Here is a 19,091-nt window from a genome sequence, read left to right as displayed (position 1 = left end):
TTGTGATTTATTGGCAGTAGCATACGAGTGGAAATATAGTCCCATTGAGGATAACTGCAAACGTTTAAAAACACAGCTTTCTTGATTACGTTTTTGGTCACAAGTCTGATCTTGAAAATCTGAATTTTGAAAACACAATGGTATCGAAAATTAGAATAAATGTGATTAACATACATTAGCAAATAAGTAGGAACAACTGAATTAATATAAACATTATTGAAGGGTAAATATCCTTCTTTATGGTTGCAATAAATCCATGCTCGAGTAATGATCGAAAATTTAGGACTGAGATCAATTGCAGTAAATAAAAGGAGGATAAAGGGTAAAGTCTTTACTTTCACGTTTTAAAAGACATGAGGGCGTGGCCTGACCAGCAATGGAGTGAGACGTGTGGTAAAGGAGCTCCGGGCCGCCGCAACGTTTTAAGCGAGATTTCAGCAGGCAAATAGCGGTGAGGGGGCGCGGACCGGGCACCCTGCATGGGGACATCCCTGCGAGTCTGCAGTAAGCTACAGCGGCCCCCGGACTGAAGAGGAGGCGAGCCTAGCTGGGGGCGAGTGGCTGTCCCCCAGCGAGACCCGGTCGCCATATTGTGGGTCTTGGGCCTGCCTGTGTCCGGTGCGAGTCGGAGCCCCCTGGGCCCTTATGGCGAGCGGGGCGAGGAGGTATAGTGCCGAAGACTGTGCTGGAGTGGCGCAGGTGCTGGGCAGCCCCGGGAGTGACGGCGAGGGGGCTGCAGCGCCGTGGATGCTGGGACTGCCGTCCCTGGAGGCTGGGGACCGGTGCTGCAGGAGGTGAGCGAGAACTGCGACTGGGCGCTGGAGTGTACGGCCTCCGCAATGAGCAGCCAGAGTGTCAGCCGGCTTTGGCGGGGGCCCCTGTCGGCCTTGCGGGTGCCACGCGGGCTGGGAAGCCCTGGAGGCCTGTAGGCGTGACCGCCATTTCCCTCTGCAGAGCGGCGTCGCCCCGCCATTTTGATTCTCAACGAAGCTGCAGCTCCACAGCGGGGATTCCTGGCCGCGGAGGCATAGGCGGCAAGGCTCGGCTGAGGGCTGCTGGAAGTATCTTGTTCTGTGTGGTAGGTGGGAAGCAGGGACCTCCCTGAGACTGTTGGCGAAATTGGACTGGGGTTGATGGTGCTGCTTAACCGCCCATCCACCATTTGGGGACTGCGCAGGCCCTCTCTGGACACTGGCATGAAGGGGGCGCGGGAGAAGAGAGCGGGACCCTTTCCTGTATAGTCCCCTAACGCAGAGTGAGAAGACTGCTGAGCGGCTGAAGTTGGGGCTGTTGTCCCCAGTGGTCTACATACCCAGAGATCAGTGTTGCCGGGGGTGAGTGGGGACCGCGGCTGGGCAGAGCGCGGGGGGCCTGGCTGCTACCGCGAGAGGCCCCCTTGTATACTAGCGGCAGAGGCCCTGTGTCTAGCCTGCGGGTGCCGGGCAAGCTGGAGAGCCTTGCTGCCTGTAGGCGCGCCCGCCGTTTCTTCCAGCCGAGTGGTGGCGATCCGCCATATTGGCGGCCTGTGCCGAGGCTGCTGCACAGTGAGGACTCCTATCTGCCGACACACTGGGGGTGTCGGCAGATAGGATAGGATTAATCTAGTATGGGACCCTGCAATGGATCGCAGTGAAACCTCGTTTAGTGGGATGGGGACTATGTTATCAGCTCTACGCACGCAGATCACGGATTTGGGTTTGTTGGACATGTGGAGAGATCACTTCCCGGAGCTGAGAGATTGCTCGTACTACTCCCATGTCCACCGCTTGTACTCCCATATTGATTATTTATTTATCTCCCATGCACTGATACGAGACATTCTGGGGGCCTCCATGTCTGATATATCGCTCTCTAATCACGCACATGTTGAGCTGCTCCTGTAGGACCTGGCCGCTTGCCCCACCCGTGAGGTGCGGTGGCGCCTGCCGCCGAGCATTCTCAGGGACTCCGCCGTCGTGGAAAGCATACGGGCTGCCATTGACTCTTACTTCGCTAATAACGATCTCCCGGAGACGCCCTTCCCGGTGGTGTGGGACGCCTTCAAGGCTACGATTCGGGCCACATTACCTCTCTCTTGATTGCGCAGGCGCGAGAGGCTCGGCTTCTAGAAGATAGGCTCTCTAAGGACATCAAGCAGGCCGAAAAGCGGGATCAAGATAGTTCCTCGCTGGCGTCTAGGCGGCGGCTTGCTAATCTTCGGGGACAGCTTAGAGTTCTGCGCACCAATAGGGCTGAAAAATCCTTGTTGGCACTGAAGCAGCGGTATTTCGAGGGGGGGGGGGACAAGGTGGGAAGGCTACTGGCGAGGCGACTGAGGGCGCAAGCGGCCAAGGACCATGTAGCCAATATCCAGCTGTCGGATGGGACGAGGGTTACCTTTGGGAGGGATAAATGCGAAGCATTTAGAGCCTATTATGCTGCACTATACAAGGCGGAGACGCCGTCTCTGGATCTGGTGGCGGATGTCCTGAATCGCTATACGGGGTAGCCGTTACACCCCATCATGCAAAGACCCTGGAGGGCCCTATTGCAGAGGAAGAGTTAACAGCGGCCATAAGAAATCTCCCTCTTGGGAAGACGCCGGGTCCGGATGGCTGGCCCCTGTCCTTCTACCGCATGTTCCAACCTCAACTTCAGCCTCATCTATTGCGGCTTTACAACTCCTTCACTGACGTGGATGGTCCGTCGTCCACCATGGGTATGGCGGAGATAGCGCTCATTCCTAAGCCGGGGAAGGACCCCACACTCTGTGCATCCTACCGACCCACAGCCCTGTTAAATACTGACCTTAAGATTTATACTAAGCTGCTGGCAAAAGACCTGGACCCCCACATGCCGAGACTGGTAGAGCGGGATCAGGTTGGCTTCATCCGCAATCTGCAGGGTCGGATAATGTGCGTAGAATAGCGCACTTGGTGGGGAAAGCACACCACTGGAATATACCGGCCTGCCTCCTGTCGTTAGGTGCAGAGAAGGCATTTGACCGGGTGGACTGGGCTTTACTTCAGGCGGTTCTGCAAAAGATCGGGCTCGGTCAGAACATGGTTACTAGGGCCATGGCACCATACATTGCCCGCAAGCCAGGATTAGGGTTAATGGGCAGCTCACAGCGCCGGATATACATGGTATCCCCATGGGAGGGCGCGAGAACAAGGTGACACTTTTTGCGGATGATCTTATTCTTACTTTAACGCGCCCTCAGGTGTCCCTCCCAGCTCTGCACTCTGCTGCAGCTTTTTGAACGGGCCTCTGGCCTTAAGATTAATCATGACAAATCCTGGGCCCTCAATCTCACCATTCCGAAGGAGGAGATTCCTGTCCTTGAGACGCTTGCGCCGTACCAATGGCGCTCCAACCACATTCGCTACCTCGGCCTCCAGTTGACTCCCTCTCTAGACACATGGACTAAGTAAACTGGCGGGAGTGTAGGAAGGCGATCCTAGAAGAGCTATGGAGGAGGAAGCCCTTGACGATATCATGGTTGTATAGAACCAATGCCATTAAGATGTCGATCCTCTCTAAAATGTTATACTTATTTCAATGCCTCCCCACACCTATTCCGTTGCATCCAAGGCCTCCAACGCAACTTACGGCTTTCATCTGGGGTGGAAGTTGGCCACGTTTTTCTCAAAAGCTTCCTATGTCACCGCGCGATGGGGGGGGGGAGCTTGCCTGTCCCAACTTTGTGGATTACTATTGGGCCTCGCACCTTCGTTTCGCAGTGGAATGGACGACGACAGAAAGTGAGAAGGTGTGGCTACATATGGATCGGGTGGTGACTGGGCGAACCATCTGGGATCTTGCATGGCTTCATCGGGGGGGCACGCTCTAGGAGTGCGTATATAGCAGTGCCCACTAGAACGGTTCTGGATATTTGGGATAAGGTGGCGGAGCGCAGAGGTCTCGCGTTGTTTCCCTCGCCACATACCCCTCTGGAGGGGAATCCGCTATTCCCGCCGGCCCAATGCACGCGCACCTTTGCTAACTGGGCGCATGGGGAAAGCATGGTGATCTATATGAGGGGGGGGGGGCGCTCAAGAACTTTACCCAATGTTGAGAGGAGTTTAGGGTCCCACTGAAGCCGGGATTAGAATACGCACAGCTGCAGCACTGGGTATCCGGGAGCGAGATGCAGTAGGCAGCTACTCGCACCTTTACTCCCTTCGAGCGGCTGGTCCATTCTTTTGACGAATCCAAGGGGCTGATATCTCGGATTTATCAGATCCTGCAACACCCACGTGCAACGCCCTCCCATCTGCATCAACGGCAATGGCAGTCGACGTCCAATGCGGAAATTACGCTCGCTCAGTGGTGTCGGTTATGGCGGGATATCCCCAAAATCTACCGCAGTATCCCGCAGCGGGAGAATGCATATAAACTTATGACTCAATGGTATTATACACCCCTGCGTTTGCATAGGACGTTTCCGGTGTCTTCTCCCGTGTTGGAGGTGTCAGACTGCATCTGAGGACTTCATTCATGTTTGGTGGGAGTGTTCATCGTTGACCCTGCTCTGGAAGGAGGTACTTAGCCACATTAAGGGGGTATTGGGGTTCCTCTGCCTGAGGCCACACGCACTATTCTGTTGGGCATCAAGCCTGCTAGCCTGAAGGCGCTCACCCGGAGTGACTGGATTCTGCCGCTTGACATGCTAGGGGTGGCTAAACAGCTCATAGCCTTATACTGGGAAAAAAACTGAAGCTCCCCCAGTTGCCGCCTGGTTTGTGCGTTTATGGCATGTCATCGCTATGGAGCTCTACACAGCACGGCTGCAAGCGTGCGACACTCGTTTTAAGACTATTTGGCAACCTCTGATTAAATATCTTTGTGCAGTTGATCGTGTGCGTTACATGCCTACTAAACTTAGAGCGCTGCGCCTCTTTGAGGATGCTCTGGTCCCACCTGAGCCTAGTAGATTGCTCCCGTAGTCGCATTGTTTGTTTGCTTAAGGCACCCCCTTGAACCTGGATTTGCCAGCATGTGTGGTGACATGCGATCCCCCGCCTGCACACACCATTCTCCACTTTTCTGTTCTGTCTTCTCCTCTTTCTTATCTTTTCCATTCCCATTGTTCCAATGCCTGTCTAGACAGGTCTGTTGTCTATGGGCCTGTTGCCTGTCCGATACAGCTGTGGATTTTCAGAGGTCTTGCTTCCTCAAACGCCTACTTGGTATCACCCTTTGCATCATATATAGGATTGGGGGCTTAACGCTGTGTGTAACCGGACCGGTTTTCTGTGTTTACGTCTGAAAAATAAAATAGACTTGAAAACAAAAAAACTAAGTACATTAGAAAAAAGTTAATAATCAGTTGAGTAGTGCAATTAAACATTAATGGTGGAAAACCAATCATGTCCACTTTAGCGGCAGCTGATCAGGATACCAGTGACTTGAGGGTGGAGGTGGAATAGAAGGAATCACATCCTGATATTTCGAAATGTTTTTGCACTGTGCCAGAGGTTAAAGCTGGGCAATCTGATATCAGGGACACAGCATTTCATCAGAAGATCCATTATTGCAGGGGATGTCATATATTTGTAATTTTTCTTTAGATGGATATGGAATTTAGGACTGCCTTCAAAATGTCAGATTATGCATAAAGATCAATTTCTACAGCACCTTTTTACTGAGGTTCATGTTCTCCATCTTTGTCTTCAGTTGTTTCATTTTATTCATGGTGACTGAATTTTCTAAATTCTGTTGGCCAGATGGAGACACTTCAGCGTCATCTTCATCATAGAGGTTGTAAACGGAACCTCCACTGTTGAGCAAAATGAGAATTTGCATTAATTTTCGATTTTTTGGGTATTTATTTAGGCCTTGTTATACCAAAAAGAACAATGCAGCATTCGACCATTTATGACAAAGCCGGCATGCCTGAATTTGAATTTCTATTAAATACATTTTACACAAGAGCTTGCTTGTTCTCTGCCCTGTGCGGTTCGTTTTTGGGTTAAGAGTGGTGTTTGCATTGCTACTACTTGTGTTCTAATCTTCTAATTAGACCCATGACCTATAGAGTTTGTAAGCTCCGTCTGTATACTTTATGCTCTGGCTGGGAAGGTGACCTGCCGTCAACAGACATTTGAGTGGTCATGTACATCTTATGTTTAAGAATGCTAAACCAGTTCCATAGCTGCTGGCTATTACAGAACATTGGATGAATCGCCAGAAAAAAGGAGGCTACTGTAACAATCTAAAACATGAAAAAATATATGGGCCCCCGATTATTTTTACAATTTAAGTTCTCAAAAACAGAAAATGTTGTCAAGCGTAGCATCACAACAAGTTTAACAAACTTGACATAACGCGAGAGTGTAAACAAAGAGTGCTTAGTTTTGGTTTGGTGTAAATCTATTCATCTGCTTTACAGGAAAAAATATAAACACCCCAAGCACGTGGAACAACGAATATGAGTCAGTTAGTAATCCCACAAGTTCATTTTGGCGCTAGTAGAAAATACTAGGACTCTGGGCCCACCTCTATATAAACATTTGCTACAGCCACTGGGAGAGGGTCAAGGAAGCCACACCCCACTCGTACAGTAATGTCTAGGCAAAATCCAAGAAGGGTGAAAAATTACATTTAGCCCCCAAAAAAGTTATGTGTGTACCCTTTGTAACAACAGAAGAAAATATGCAAATTGTAGTCTACCTTTGTTCAATTAAGGTGACCGTAACACACTACTTTTAGTTTGTGGAACCTTCTACCACCCAAACGAACAAAAAAACAAGTATTTACAATGCAATGGTTTCGCCTTTGGAAAAGTTAGAGCTATTGGCATTGCTCATGCTCATGACAACCAAGGACTGGGCTATCTAGCAAGTGCAACACGTTTATAATCACAGACAGGACGGATGAATGTTGAGTCTGAGATAACCAGTCCGTGGAAGGATACATCTCTTACCCACAAACAAACAAAATTGAGTACAACAAAGCAACTGATCTTTAGCTATAACAACCTGTGTGGCTCTCTTGTTTTTGACTCCATCTAACCTGTAAAAAGTTAAGAATTTGGATTCTGAACTTATAATATTTTTATAAATGTATTTTTTTTTGTAATTCTTATTATGTCTTTGTCTTCTCTTCTATCCGCCTCAATCCTTCTTTAGTTCAAAACGCTTTTGAAATTGATATAAATAACCTCTTGTGAGTCGTGACTCCAGACAGGCGGGGTAAAGCTGAAGAGCTCCTGTCGTGGTGAATAACGGAGGCAGCGCTATGCTAGGCGCTCGACACTGGCCACGGTGATAATTGTGTGGGCGGGCCAGCCATCTTCTGGGTGCACTGCAGCTATGTGTGCCCTCCAAAGGTGAAATGATAGCGATAAACTCCACACGTTTTTAATAGAGCTCTAAACTAATAGAAGTAACCTCGACAGGATTTATACAAGTCCTTCCCGTTTCCACGGTCACATACAGTAATCAATGTGCCCGTCATAGTGAGACACTTTCTTCCATCAGATGTGCCTCCTGTATTTTAAAAGGGGTTCCATGAGGCATCGCACCTCGGTACCGCAGACAAGTACCCCTGCAAACTACAACAACCAAAGAAAACCATTTAGCGGGTCAGTACTGGTCCTGGTGTTTTCACTACGTACGGTATTGCATGCGGAGCAATGCGCGGGCACATGGTACAGTGCTCCTCAACTGGGACAGAACGGGAGCAAAATCGATGAATGCAGCACAGTTCATGCTGCTCTGGTACCAGATCCTCGCAGCTTTGCCTATCACGCTAAGGGAGGTGAGGCTATAGAGTTTCTTGGACCTTGATTACCTCATTAGACCAAAGTTGCTTTTTATATACTACAGCCTACAGGCCTGATTATCGATAAGGGGGGAGAGAGTCGGGAGAGGGGGAATTCTGTTTCCGAGACAAACTCTTGTTTGTGCAGGGATCAGAATTCCAAGACTTCCGGTAAACACAGCACCCTTGCTTTTTTCTACTGATAAAATTTTGGCAAATCAAATCTGCCAAAATTTCAAAAACTGTTTTTCAGTAACTTATGTATCAGTGGTTTCCGACTGCAATTCTGGCTGCAAACCACTGACTTGTTACTGATTCCTCAAAGGAAGTTTCGGACCCTGTTCCCTCTATGAACCCAGCTGACAGCCTCAGAGAATACACCGTGATACAAGGGACCACTATCCGCCCCTTCTTAAGTACTTCCAAATGGGAAACTTATTTTTTTAAAGCTTTAAGGAACTTGTGCTGCTTCAAAAACAAAAATTCTCGCTTGGGAATGCAAACACAGGGGTTGGGGTCTGCTGTATGCCGACCACCAACGCTGTGTTTGCAGTCCATAACAGTGGGGTTGAATAGTATGACCTGCCTAATGAATATTAATTAGGCAAGTGGTTCTGTAATCCTTTGCAAATGGTGATTTCGCGATCTGATCTAATAGCACATAGAGCAATTCACAAAATCAGATTCCATTAGAAACAAGCATTTGCAATGCAATAGGTCTCCCATGTTGTCAGTTAGAGCTATTGGCGCTGTAAATGACATTAATGCTAACAACGAAAGATTGGGCGGAAGGGAGCTAGCGAGTAAAGTCAAATCTCTAACATTTTAACTTTGTGACTGCTCAACTCAATCCAACCTGCCTACCGTGCTAACGCATCCGTACTCACCACCGGCACGTGTACCCCTCTACTCTGTATACACTACTAGTTTATGTACACATCGCCTGCTGGTGTTCCTAGAACTGAGTGGTGAACTAGGCAGTCAACCGCAGCCGCCTGCAGAACCCGCTCCAGTCTGCGTCCCACTGCCACGGTACCATGACTGATCTGTGTACCCAGCCACGGTACCTCGAGCTGGTCTGTGTACTACCACCACGGTACCACGAGCTGGTGTGTGAGCCACGGTACCAGGAGCCGGTCTGTGTATCATCGCTACGGTAACACGAGCTGGTCTGTATACCTCCACACGGTACCATCAGATGGTTGTGTACTACCCCTCGGTACCACAAGCAGGTCTGTGTACCACCCCTCGGTACCACGAGCTGGTCTGTCTACCACTCCTCTGCACCACGAGCTGGTCTGTGTACCACCCCGCAGTACCACGAGTGGGTTTGTGTACCGCCCCACGGTACCACGAGCTGGTCTGTGTACCGCCCCACGGTACCACGAGCTGGTATGTGTACCGCCCCACGGTACCATGAGCTGGTATGTGTACCGCCCCACGGTACCACAAGCTGGTCTGTGTACCACCTCACGGTACCACGGGCTGGTCTGTGTACCACCTCACGGTACCACAAGCCGGTCTGTGTACCACCTCACGGTACCACAAGCTGGCCGGTGTACCGCCCCACGGTACCCAAGTTGGTCTGTGTACCACCGCCACGGTACCCAAGCTGGTCTGTGTACCACCGCCATGATACCCCGAGCTTTTCTTTGTACCGCCGCCACGGTACCATGAGCTGGTCGGTGGAGCCAGCCACCCCAGAAGGCCCCAGGGGGCAGAGTCTGGCTTCCAGTTCCAGTGGCATAACACAAGATGCTGCGCCCGACCCCAGCCCCCACGCCATCGGGGTTGCATGGGGCTGTCCAGGTCCAGTTTTAATTAAACGCTGCTCTTTTCTTTCCCACACGCCGGTGCCGGCGGAACCCAGGGGGGGCCTCAGCCAGGTTTCCAGCTCTGCGCGGACGGCCCTGTTGACATGGGAGTGTTTGATGCTGTTGCCATGGCAGCGGCAGAGATGACCCTGGGCTGCCGGAGCACTTCTTCCAAAGGGATGTTTTAAATACCTACGGAGCCGAGAATGGCCTGAACTGCAGGGGGCTGGAGGGAGCGGCGCAGGAATGCGAGCCTTGCTCACGTTCACTCCGCGCTGCCACTCGGGACCCTCATGTCTCTCTGCGTGCTGTAATACAACAGCCGCGCTGTCACTCAGCACCCCTCGCTCAACCTCACAGCATTCAGCACTCTCTTTCATACAGCACCTCTCCGAGCAAGCCATGGCCCAGGGACTCTGCACTCCCTATTCTCTCGCACCCCTGGCTTAGAGAAAGCACCTAGATCGGCCAAACAGCACCCCCTGGTGGCCTCCCTGCACCTCTTGATTATCGCCCTGGCCTCTGGCAGCGGCCCAGGCCCCCGTCACCACACCCTCCCTGCGGGGCCTGCTCTGGGGGTGCTGAGGCGGTCGGACGGTCCTGGGCGGGGTCATGCGTGGGTTTCCTTGTTCTCCACGTGTGTCAGGGCTGCCTGTGAGTACATCTGCGCTCCAGCTGGACAACCCCCTGGACGGCCAGATGCCCGAAGGAATGAAGTCGCGCAGACCGGGCTTGCCCTAGGGCAGGGTGACCGGCGTCCCGGATTTGCCAGGACATTCCCGGGGTTTCAGCAGCTGTTCCCGCAGATTTCAGCACATTTGGCTCATGTCCCGGCTTCCAGAGAGGGTCGACGGAAAACACAGGGAGGCGCATTTTTGCAGGACTAGTTAGCAGCAGTTAGCAGGAAACAATGTAATTAACAGGTGTGATAGTGGGTTTGAAAATTGCACATTAGTTATGTCCTCAGTGCCTCGTGTGTTTTTGTTGGTTGATATGCGCTGTCATTCTGTACCCCTTGGATGATGCGAAATTGAAGACCTTCTATTTTAATGAAATGTTACGGGTTTTGTGTGTTTTTTAAATATCTGGTCACCCGACCAAGGAGGGCAAGAAACTGACGGCCCCGTAAATACAATAGAATAAACTCAATGTCCAACCAGTGTTACAGCTTCAAAGACAACCAATACCTTCTATACCCTGCGAATAAGACAGCGGTAGGGGGGGCGGGCGGCTACACGGACAGCGGGAGGAGGGGGGCGGGCGGCTACACGGACAGCGGGAGGAGGGGGGCGGGCGGCTACACGGACAGCGGGAGTGGGGGCAGGCGGCTACACGGGAGGTTCTGGGCGCAGAAATCGGATCGGGGAAGCAGGCGGCCTGTTCTATGATCTACGGGTTAGTTTCCCTGTCCCGACCCCACCCCGCCATCAGCGCGTGAACCAGGGAAGTGGATAAAGAGCAATTACGGATGGTGCAGAGCAGCTTTCCCTCGCGTACGTGTTTAAAACAGGCACGTCAGAAGATCTCGGAAAACACAGATTGGGCGCCTCCCCTACCTCGTAAAGAAATGAGCATAACCAAAAAACAAACACCTACGGACAGCAGGAGGGGGGACGGACAGCGGGAGGGGGGGGAGGACACGGACAGCGGGAGGGTGCGGGAACGGGCACTCACCTGGACTTCTTCCGGCAGCCTTGGTCGGCATAATGACGAAAACAAACACCAAAAAAAAAAAAACGAAACTCCGCCCACCGCCCGATGACGATGCAAAAAGGGTGGAGAGGGAAAAAATGCAGGAACGCCCACGAATCTGGCCCGGTCATGACGGACATATCTCTGTTCCAATGGCTAGCCTCCATTTATTGGGCTAGCCAATGGAACAGAGGGCGGGACTAAGCCACACACTGTAGGGACATAAGATTTCTCCTGGGCGGAGCTAGGAGCTCCGGCCCCAGGCGAAACCTAAAAAATCGTAGGGCATTGGGCACAGGTTATGGTTAAAGAATTTGCGGTGCATGGGCATTCCAATTGACCTTTTAAGGTCTGTATACCTAAACAAGCATTGGCTTGACTTACTTTAGGCGTATGTGTTCTTTGCTGCAAATAGCAAATGTTACTGAATGGTATCTTTAGACGCACAAACAGAAAACAAACAGATAGGGAAACATGTGCAACCCGCACCCGGATACACAAACACGCACATAGTCAGGCAACACACACATGGGCACAGATGGTTGAATGAATACTAGTTCTTTCTCTTTCTATCTGACAGAATGACCATGGATAAAGACCAGAGAGAAGAAATTGTTCTCATCGCGGACCATGGCAATTAGTTCATGCAGTGCTCTATGCCTGTTGGCAGACTACTCCCATGCTCTATGAAAGACGGCGTAGATGATGGTTCTGCTTCTTACAGCAGTGCGAGAGGGCACTTTGCCTTAGTGGTTCAATATGGATTTGGGAGTCACCAAGCAAATTCTTAGATCTGTTATCGACACCCTAGATTTGTTGGATTAATCTACAAGTTCCCCTGTGACTCTTCAAAGACATCCTTGGATGCGCTGCACTGCTCTCCATGGAGATATCCCTGCAACCCTGCTAGATACTGCATTTGACAGTTTCCAGCTCTATGGCAAAAAAGGCCTACTTGCTCTTACACAGAATTACATGGCGACACACCCCTGGCTGATCCGGAGCTTAGATGCTTATGTGCAAATATCCCGCTGATGTGTGAGAAATCCAAAGGCTATAGTAAATAAAGCTTTGTAGGCAAAAGCAGCCTTATAAAACTGGTCGACAGCAGTATGTGCCTTCCCTTGGATTTCCGGGGGAGAGGAGAGGTGGACAGGTGTCTTCATGGAGTACTAAACCCAAACATAGCAGTCTCTTTCAGCCACTGTCAGAGCCATTCAATGCATCATTGCGGAAAGGAGGTTCCATCACACCTAGTATTCTGACAGTCCATCAATATAGATTGTGCATGAGGATTCATTCTAACTTTTCTTTTTTTTTTTGCTTTTTTTTTATTGAGATGTTTCAGGTATTCAAGGTACAAAAATTTCATTCCATATATCAATTCATTTACATAATCCATAAATAATCCGAATAAACAAAGACATCATGAATTATAAAAAGACAGTAAAAAGACAACAATAAAATACGACGATTTGGCTAAAAAAAGAGAGTGACCGGTGAGATTGTGGCATGCATTTAAAGTGCAGAGATATGCATATGAGTCCGACCATTCTAACCGCACCGTCCATTTGCAGTTTCCCCTTTTCAATGACTATAATCTCTCCATTTTCTGACTGGTGCCCATATATTCTTGCCCAGTTCCCGCTTTTTCCCTCCCTTGAAATCGTATAGGCATTCTTCAATATTATGCATTCCTAAAAACCTTGAGAGCCATTGTTGGAATGTGGGTGCGGAGGTATCTTTCCAGCCTGCTGAGATTAAAAGACGTAATATAGCTGCAGATATAAATACTAAGGCCTCCACCTTATCTTTTGCTTTCAGTTTTCCATCCATGCCCACTAAGATCACAGTAGGGGATAGAACAATTTTTTGTTCTAGCAGCCCCTCCATAAATATTTGTATCTCCTTGATGATTGGTATTAGATTCGGACAATTATAAAACATATGGAGTAAATCTGCTGGGCCCAGATTACACCTAGGACACCTATCACTATCCCTTACTCCCCAGGCAAACAATTTTGCAGGTGTGAAGTACAAATTAAATAGTGTTTTGTAATGTTGAGCCCTTAGATTTGAAGAGCGAAAGATCTTTTTATTTAATTCTAACGCTCGATCCAAATCCACATCTGGGTCGTCTAGTTTTTGAGCCAACGCTGATTCTGTCTTTCCCAAATCATCCTCTAGCTCCTGCAGAAGATTATTGTAACACATTTTTATTTTGCTGCCTCCTTTTTTCAAGTAGTCAATTACTGAGTGGCTCGACATGGGAGATATCCCAGGCCTAAATGATCTAATTGTTTGGGCCATTTGTATATATAACATCCATTGGTAGGAAGGGAGTCCAAATTTTTGTTGAAGTATATTAAAGTCAACAATCTCATCTCCTAAAATAACATCACCCAGACACTTAACTCCCATCTCCCTCCATAAACGGCTATTTATATTTTGGCCTAGATGAGCACAAATGTTCGACTTCCACACGTTGATATTAGCGTGAATTTTGAGGATTTTTAGGATCTTCCTTATAATCAACCAAGTTTCCCATGCCCCCATCAAAATCCTATATCTGGCTCTTTTATAGTATCTTCTTTCAATCTCGCACATAAATAGTCCCCCTGCCTTTCTACCTACTAAAAGCTCAAAGATAGTGGGGAGAGCTTGAGTATCCATCGGAGATTCTACTGGTTCTGAATCATATTGAAACAATAAGTTCATCTGTACTAGCAAACATGACCAATGATAAAGTCTAATATTGGGCATTGCCAGTCCACCTCTCTCTAATGGTAGAGACATTTGTACTATCGATCTTCTAACTTTCCCATACTGCCATATAAAACGAATGAATGTCCTTTCGATCTTCCTAATTGTCCCCTCTTCCAAGAGCAGCGGTATGGCACGGAACAGGTAGAGCAGCTTCGGGAACATAGTCATTTTCAGGATATTTACCCTGCCAATCAATGAGAGATGTAGCACGTCTATCCTCTTAAGCTCTTTTTCGATCGACTCTATCAGAGGGAGATAATTCTCTGGTATGATCTTATTAACATTGGCATTCACCCTTATCCCCAGATAAACTGCTGAGTCTAAATATCTTTGATCTGATTTAATTATATTGCTCGTGCAGATAATTTGAGTTTTTTCCTCATTGAGGCGATACCCTGATCGTATCCCAAAATCCTTAGCCAGCCGACATAACTCAGCCATTGCTTGTTGCGGGGCGGTTGTTGTAATTGCCAAATCGTCAGCATATGCCAGGAGTTTGGTGGTATGGCCATTAAGTATCACTGGAACAATCTGATCCGAATTCATAATTTTCTGGATCAAGGGATCTATGTATAACGAGAATAAAATCGGGGAACAAGGACACCCTTGCCGGGTTCCTCTTCTGATTATTATTTTATCCGATTTTTGACCCATGACCGTAACCCTCGCGGTTGGATCGCTATACATAGCCTTAATTGCCCTCAGCCTCTTAGTTCCAAACCCTCTTTCGGCCAAGATTCCCCATAAGCATTCCCAGGTCAACCGGTCGAATGCTTTCTCAGCATCCAGAAGGATCATGCCCATGTCCTCCCCCCTGACAGCATGGGCATCGAACAGGGCTATAGCACGTCTAATATGGTCTGTAGTACCTCGACCTGGGACAAACCCATGCTGCCACGGGGAGACCAGCCGACCAATGATCCCTCCCAACCGCTTAGCCCAGATCTTAGAGTACAGTTTGGTGTCTGAATTGATAAGGGAAATCGGACGATATGAACCAGGATTATTCTTAGGCTTGCCCTTTTTGTGAAATATAACAATGTTAGTCTCCTTCCAAGTTTCCAGGGTTAACCCTGAGCATAATATACCATTAAATAGGTCCAGGAGAATTGGAGCAATTTCCTCCTCAAGACATTTATAGACTTCGAGGGGAATCCAGTCGGGTCCCGTGGCTTTACCCGGAGCTAGTTCCTGCAGTGCAATCCTTACCTCCTTCAGAGTCAGATCTTGTTCCAATATTTCCCTACTCCTTTCATCAACTTTGGGACCTTCATCTTCTACAGTTGGACTCTGCATTGCCCCCCTATCTTCTTCATCATATAATTTTTGGTAAAACGTATGGAATATTTTCAGGATTTCTTCCGGTTTTGTATGTTCTATCCCATTCTCCTGTATACTGGATATCAAATTTTTAGACCTCTCCTGCCTGATCCGGAGTGCTAACACCCTTCCTGCCTGTTCCCCTGTCTCATATTGGTTAGTCCTTGAGGCTTGGTATTCCCTAGTCTCTTTCTGTGTCGCCATCCCCTGGAGATCCGCTTTAATAGTGTTCATTCTGTTTAAACTTGCCTTACCATCCTTCCCTTGCCCTATCTCTAAAGTATGTTGCGTTTCTACTATGCCTAATTCCCCGATCAGAGTTTCAATTTTATGCCTATCTTCTTTCCTTAATCTGGCTGAGCAATTTATAGTCTCACCCCTCAAAGATGCCTTGAACGTGTCCCAGACTATATTACGGGATGCACTATATCTATTCATATCATAGAATTCCTTTGTCCATTGCTTTATGTGTCTCACGAATCTGTCATCAGCAAGAAGCTTCCTTTCAAATGACCAGTTAGTTTGCTGCCGTTTCACATTATCAGCCACACAGGTTAAAATCAATGGGTTATGGTCAGAGACATATTTAGGCATTTTCATTATTTTGACTTTACATAATTTATCTGAGGATAGGAAGAAATAATCCAATTTAGAATATTTCCTATGTGGGAAGGAATAATAGGTAAAGCCCGGATCATTAGGAAATTTCACCTTCCATACATCCCCTAATCCATGTGATCTCATAAGTGAAGTGAGCGCTCTGAACACTTTTGGCTTAGATCCTGCATAACTCCCTGTCCTGTTCCAATCAACCGACACATTCATATCCCCACACATTATGATCGGAGTAGGCCAGTCCACCAACTCTTCCTCTAGCATATCGAAAACTTCCAGATCAAAATTTGAGCCATATACTGTACAGAGTGTATAACCCAGAGTCAGTTCCGCTATTGCCCATCTCCCTGAGCTATCTGCCTTCACTCTCTTTGCCCCACCTAGATTTTGTTTGGCTAGGATGGCCACCCCCCTGACCATTGAGGTTTGTGATGAACAGGCCAATAACTCGTAGCCCCTTATATTTAATAGATTTTTGTTAGCCCAGGGCAAATGCGTCTCTTGTACACACATATAGTCAAAATTATTAAATCTTACAAATTGACCAACTCTCGGACGCTTTCTCCCATCGTTCAATCCAGCAACATTTAAAGAACAAATTTTAATGTGTGACATAGTCTGGTGCGTTCTTTCCCGAATAGTATATAAGACAGGATCTTAATTTTTCATTTGACATTGTTGTTAGCCTTTGACTGAAGCCAATAACCTTTACATACCGAGACATCTCAAATTTGGTTTTTTTTCCCCCTCCCCGCCCTCCCCCTTCCTTCCCGCCATTCTCCCACCCACCCCCCACTCCCCCCCCCCACCCCCAGCACCACCCACACACCCACTCAATTGAGGCGCTCAGACCTAGTCTGTGCATGTGATGGAGAGTCGATTGAAAGTGGTGGAGATGACAATTTCTCACAATCATTCAAAATACTCAATTCCCTGGACAATAACATGCCAATACATAATACCTTCAAATGCTGGATACCTTAAGCTACAGCATATCATACTTCTGATAATGCTAATACAAGAAAAGACCATTGCGGGCAGATAGAAAACCCTAATGAACAACTTTTTTTTTTTTTTTTAAAGACTTATCTAGCCATCAGGTCTTAAAGCTCAACGGTGTTTAGTTCCTACTTAGGGCCTTTGAGAATCCAGATACTCTTTAGCTTTCACCTCCGACGTGAAATACAAAGTTCTTCCAGCATTAATTATTTTCAATTGCGCCGGATTAATCAAGAAGGCCTGCATCGGGGGAGGAGCCAAGATGGCGAACGGGACGGACGTGTGAGCTCCCGGCTCCGCGAGCCGTCCGATTCTGCACCGAAATCCTGCCATTAATCCTGACCGTACCCTGTCTAAACGGAGACACACGAGCGCTGATGTCACCGGTGTTCGTTTTGGACCTCTGCCGACTGCTTTCACGGTGAACTCGCACCGGTTGCCGACCCCCGATGCCGAGCCGATCACCGCCACTGGACGCGGCTGGGCGCTGTCAGCCGGACACGCTGGCACGATACTGGTTGGGACGGGAGCGCTGCTGATCGCGGAGACGGGTGACATCGCCCCTTCCGAAGTGGTAAGGCTCCTTGCTGGGTCGACTTGCTTACGGGCGAGATGGGAGCCCGTCCCCCAGTGCTTTTCCTCTGATGCGCTGCCTGAAGCCTGAACGGAGTCCATCTTGGGGTGCCTGCTATACCGCGGTCCGTCCGCACCACCGGCTGGAGAGGAGGCTCTCGTTCTGCCCTGCTCTGGACCTGCGTGCCGCCTGTCCTTTGGTGGCTCCCACTCTTCTTGCTCTCGCCTGCGTAGTCGCCCCCCTCTTTTTACTGCAAGCTTGCTGCTGGGGTAGCCATGACACCCCCCCCTTTGTAGAGGGAAGATGGCGGTCTCTTTGTCCCCGACGAGCAGGATCCTGCCTATGCCTGAACTGGTGAATGACTTGGGGGAGAGCCCGTGCAGTGTGAGCCAGCCGGCACCGCAGAGAGACCCGACCCGCGGCGACATCCTGGCTGCCCTGTCCGATTTGCGGGCGACATGGCGGCGACAAGCCCGTGTACTGGAGCAAAAGATAGTGGGAGCTGCCCTGTGTCTGAAACAACTGCGGTCGACTGGCCCCCTGCTGCCGCTGACTACCCCTGTCCCGGAGGCAGTGCTACACCGCGAGAGTGAGGAGGTACGGATTGACCTTGGCTACAATGCTGAATGTTTCACCTTTGACGAGGATACTGTTGCGAAGTCGCCCTCCATTTTGCTGCCTGATACTGTTGCTACTCACTCGTCACTATGGCATCCCCCAGAGACTTTCCGGGCGCTGGTCCCCCTCACCGCCTTTGCCGCCGTGACTCTTTCTCTGCATTTGCGGAGTGTGTGTGTCATCTTGCGATGGGGGGGGCGCCCCGCCTTTTGGGCACTGACAGTGTTGGCGACTGGGGGCGCTCATTTCCTCCTCCTCTTCGCCTTCTATGTTGGAGGAGGCCATTTTGCCTCTTTGCCCGGCCGGAGGGGAGCGTACAGCAGTGGACATGTCTGGAGATATTTCGGCGCTCTGGCCAGGGCTGAGGATGTTCCACACGTTGACTTGCCTGATTGATTGGTGATGACCTGGCCTGGAACGATGTTTGCTATGCTTAGTGCGCTGGGTGTGATGCTTTTCTTATTCAAGGTCGCAGTTATAAAGTCTTATTGTTTGCCATTGTTGCCGAGATGGTGGTTCCGGGCGGGATGGGAGGTCCGGAGGTAGACCACTTTGTTCTTATTTGATGCGATGTCTCCCAATTTTGGTGCTATATATGGCGTAGGAACCATTGTAGTGACTGTGAGTCCGGGAAGCTTGATAATCGTAGGCTCCTCCCCACCTTCTTCATTTTATGGGAGTTTCAAGGATAGAAATTCTTTTCTTACTCCCTATATCACTGGTTTACATTCCTTTTGCTTTCTCTTCCTTTCTTCTTTCTTCTTCTCTTCTCTTGCTGTATTTCGGGTTTATGGGGCGACAGACACTCTGCTAGGGGGGGGGGTAGGCCATAGCCTCTGCATGTGTGTAGGGTGGGGGGTTATATTTCAGTTTTTGGTAGTTTCTATGGGACCTATTTTTGCTTCTTTTATAATTTTTCCCTTTCTCTTGGCCCGTGTTCAGGCATA

At 49.1% G+C, this 19,091-nt stretch overlaps 1 protein-coding gene across 2 annotated transcripts in view; it reads right to left on the bottom strand.

Annotated features, from left to right (window-relative positions):
* ZFAND4 (zinc finger AN1-type containing 4) overlaps positions 1–19,091 on the bottom strand; it is a 333,346-nt gene that overhangs the window by 197,658 nt on the left and 116,597 nt on the right. For both annotated transcript variants that reach the window (XM_086922308.1, XM_086922307.1), the window contains exon 6: positions 5,620–5,761. In XM_086922308.1, the coding sequence (XP_086778434.1) occupies positions 5,620–5,761 (142 nt within the window). The remainder of the gene's footprint in view (positions 1–5,619; positions 5,762–19,091) is intronic.

This window comes from Lissotriton vulgaris, chromosome 5 (assembly GCF_964263255.1).
Source record: "Lissotriton vulgaris chromosome 5, aLisVul1.2, whole genome shotgun sequence".
Lineage (NCBI taxonomy): Eukaryota > Metazoa > Chordata > Amphibia > Caudata > Salamandridae > Lissotriton > Lissotriton vulgaris.
The sequence above is the reverse complement of the archived record's forward strand: the minus strand, read 5'-3'. Positions and strand labels throughout refer to the sequence as shown.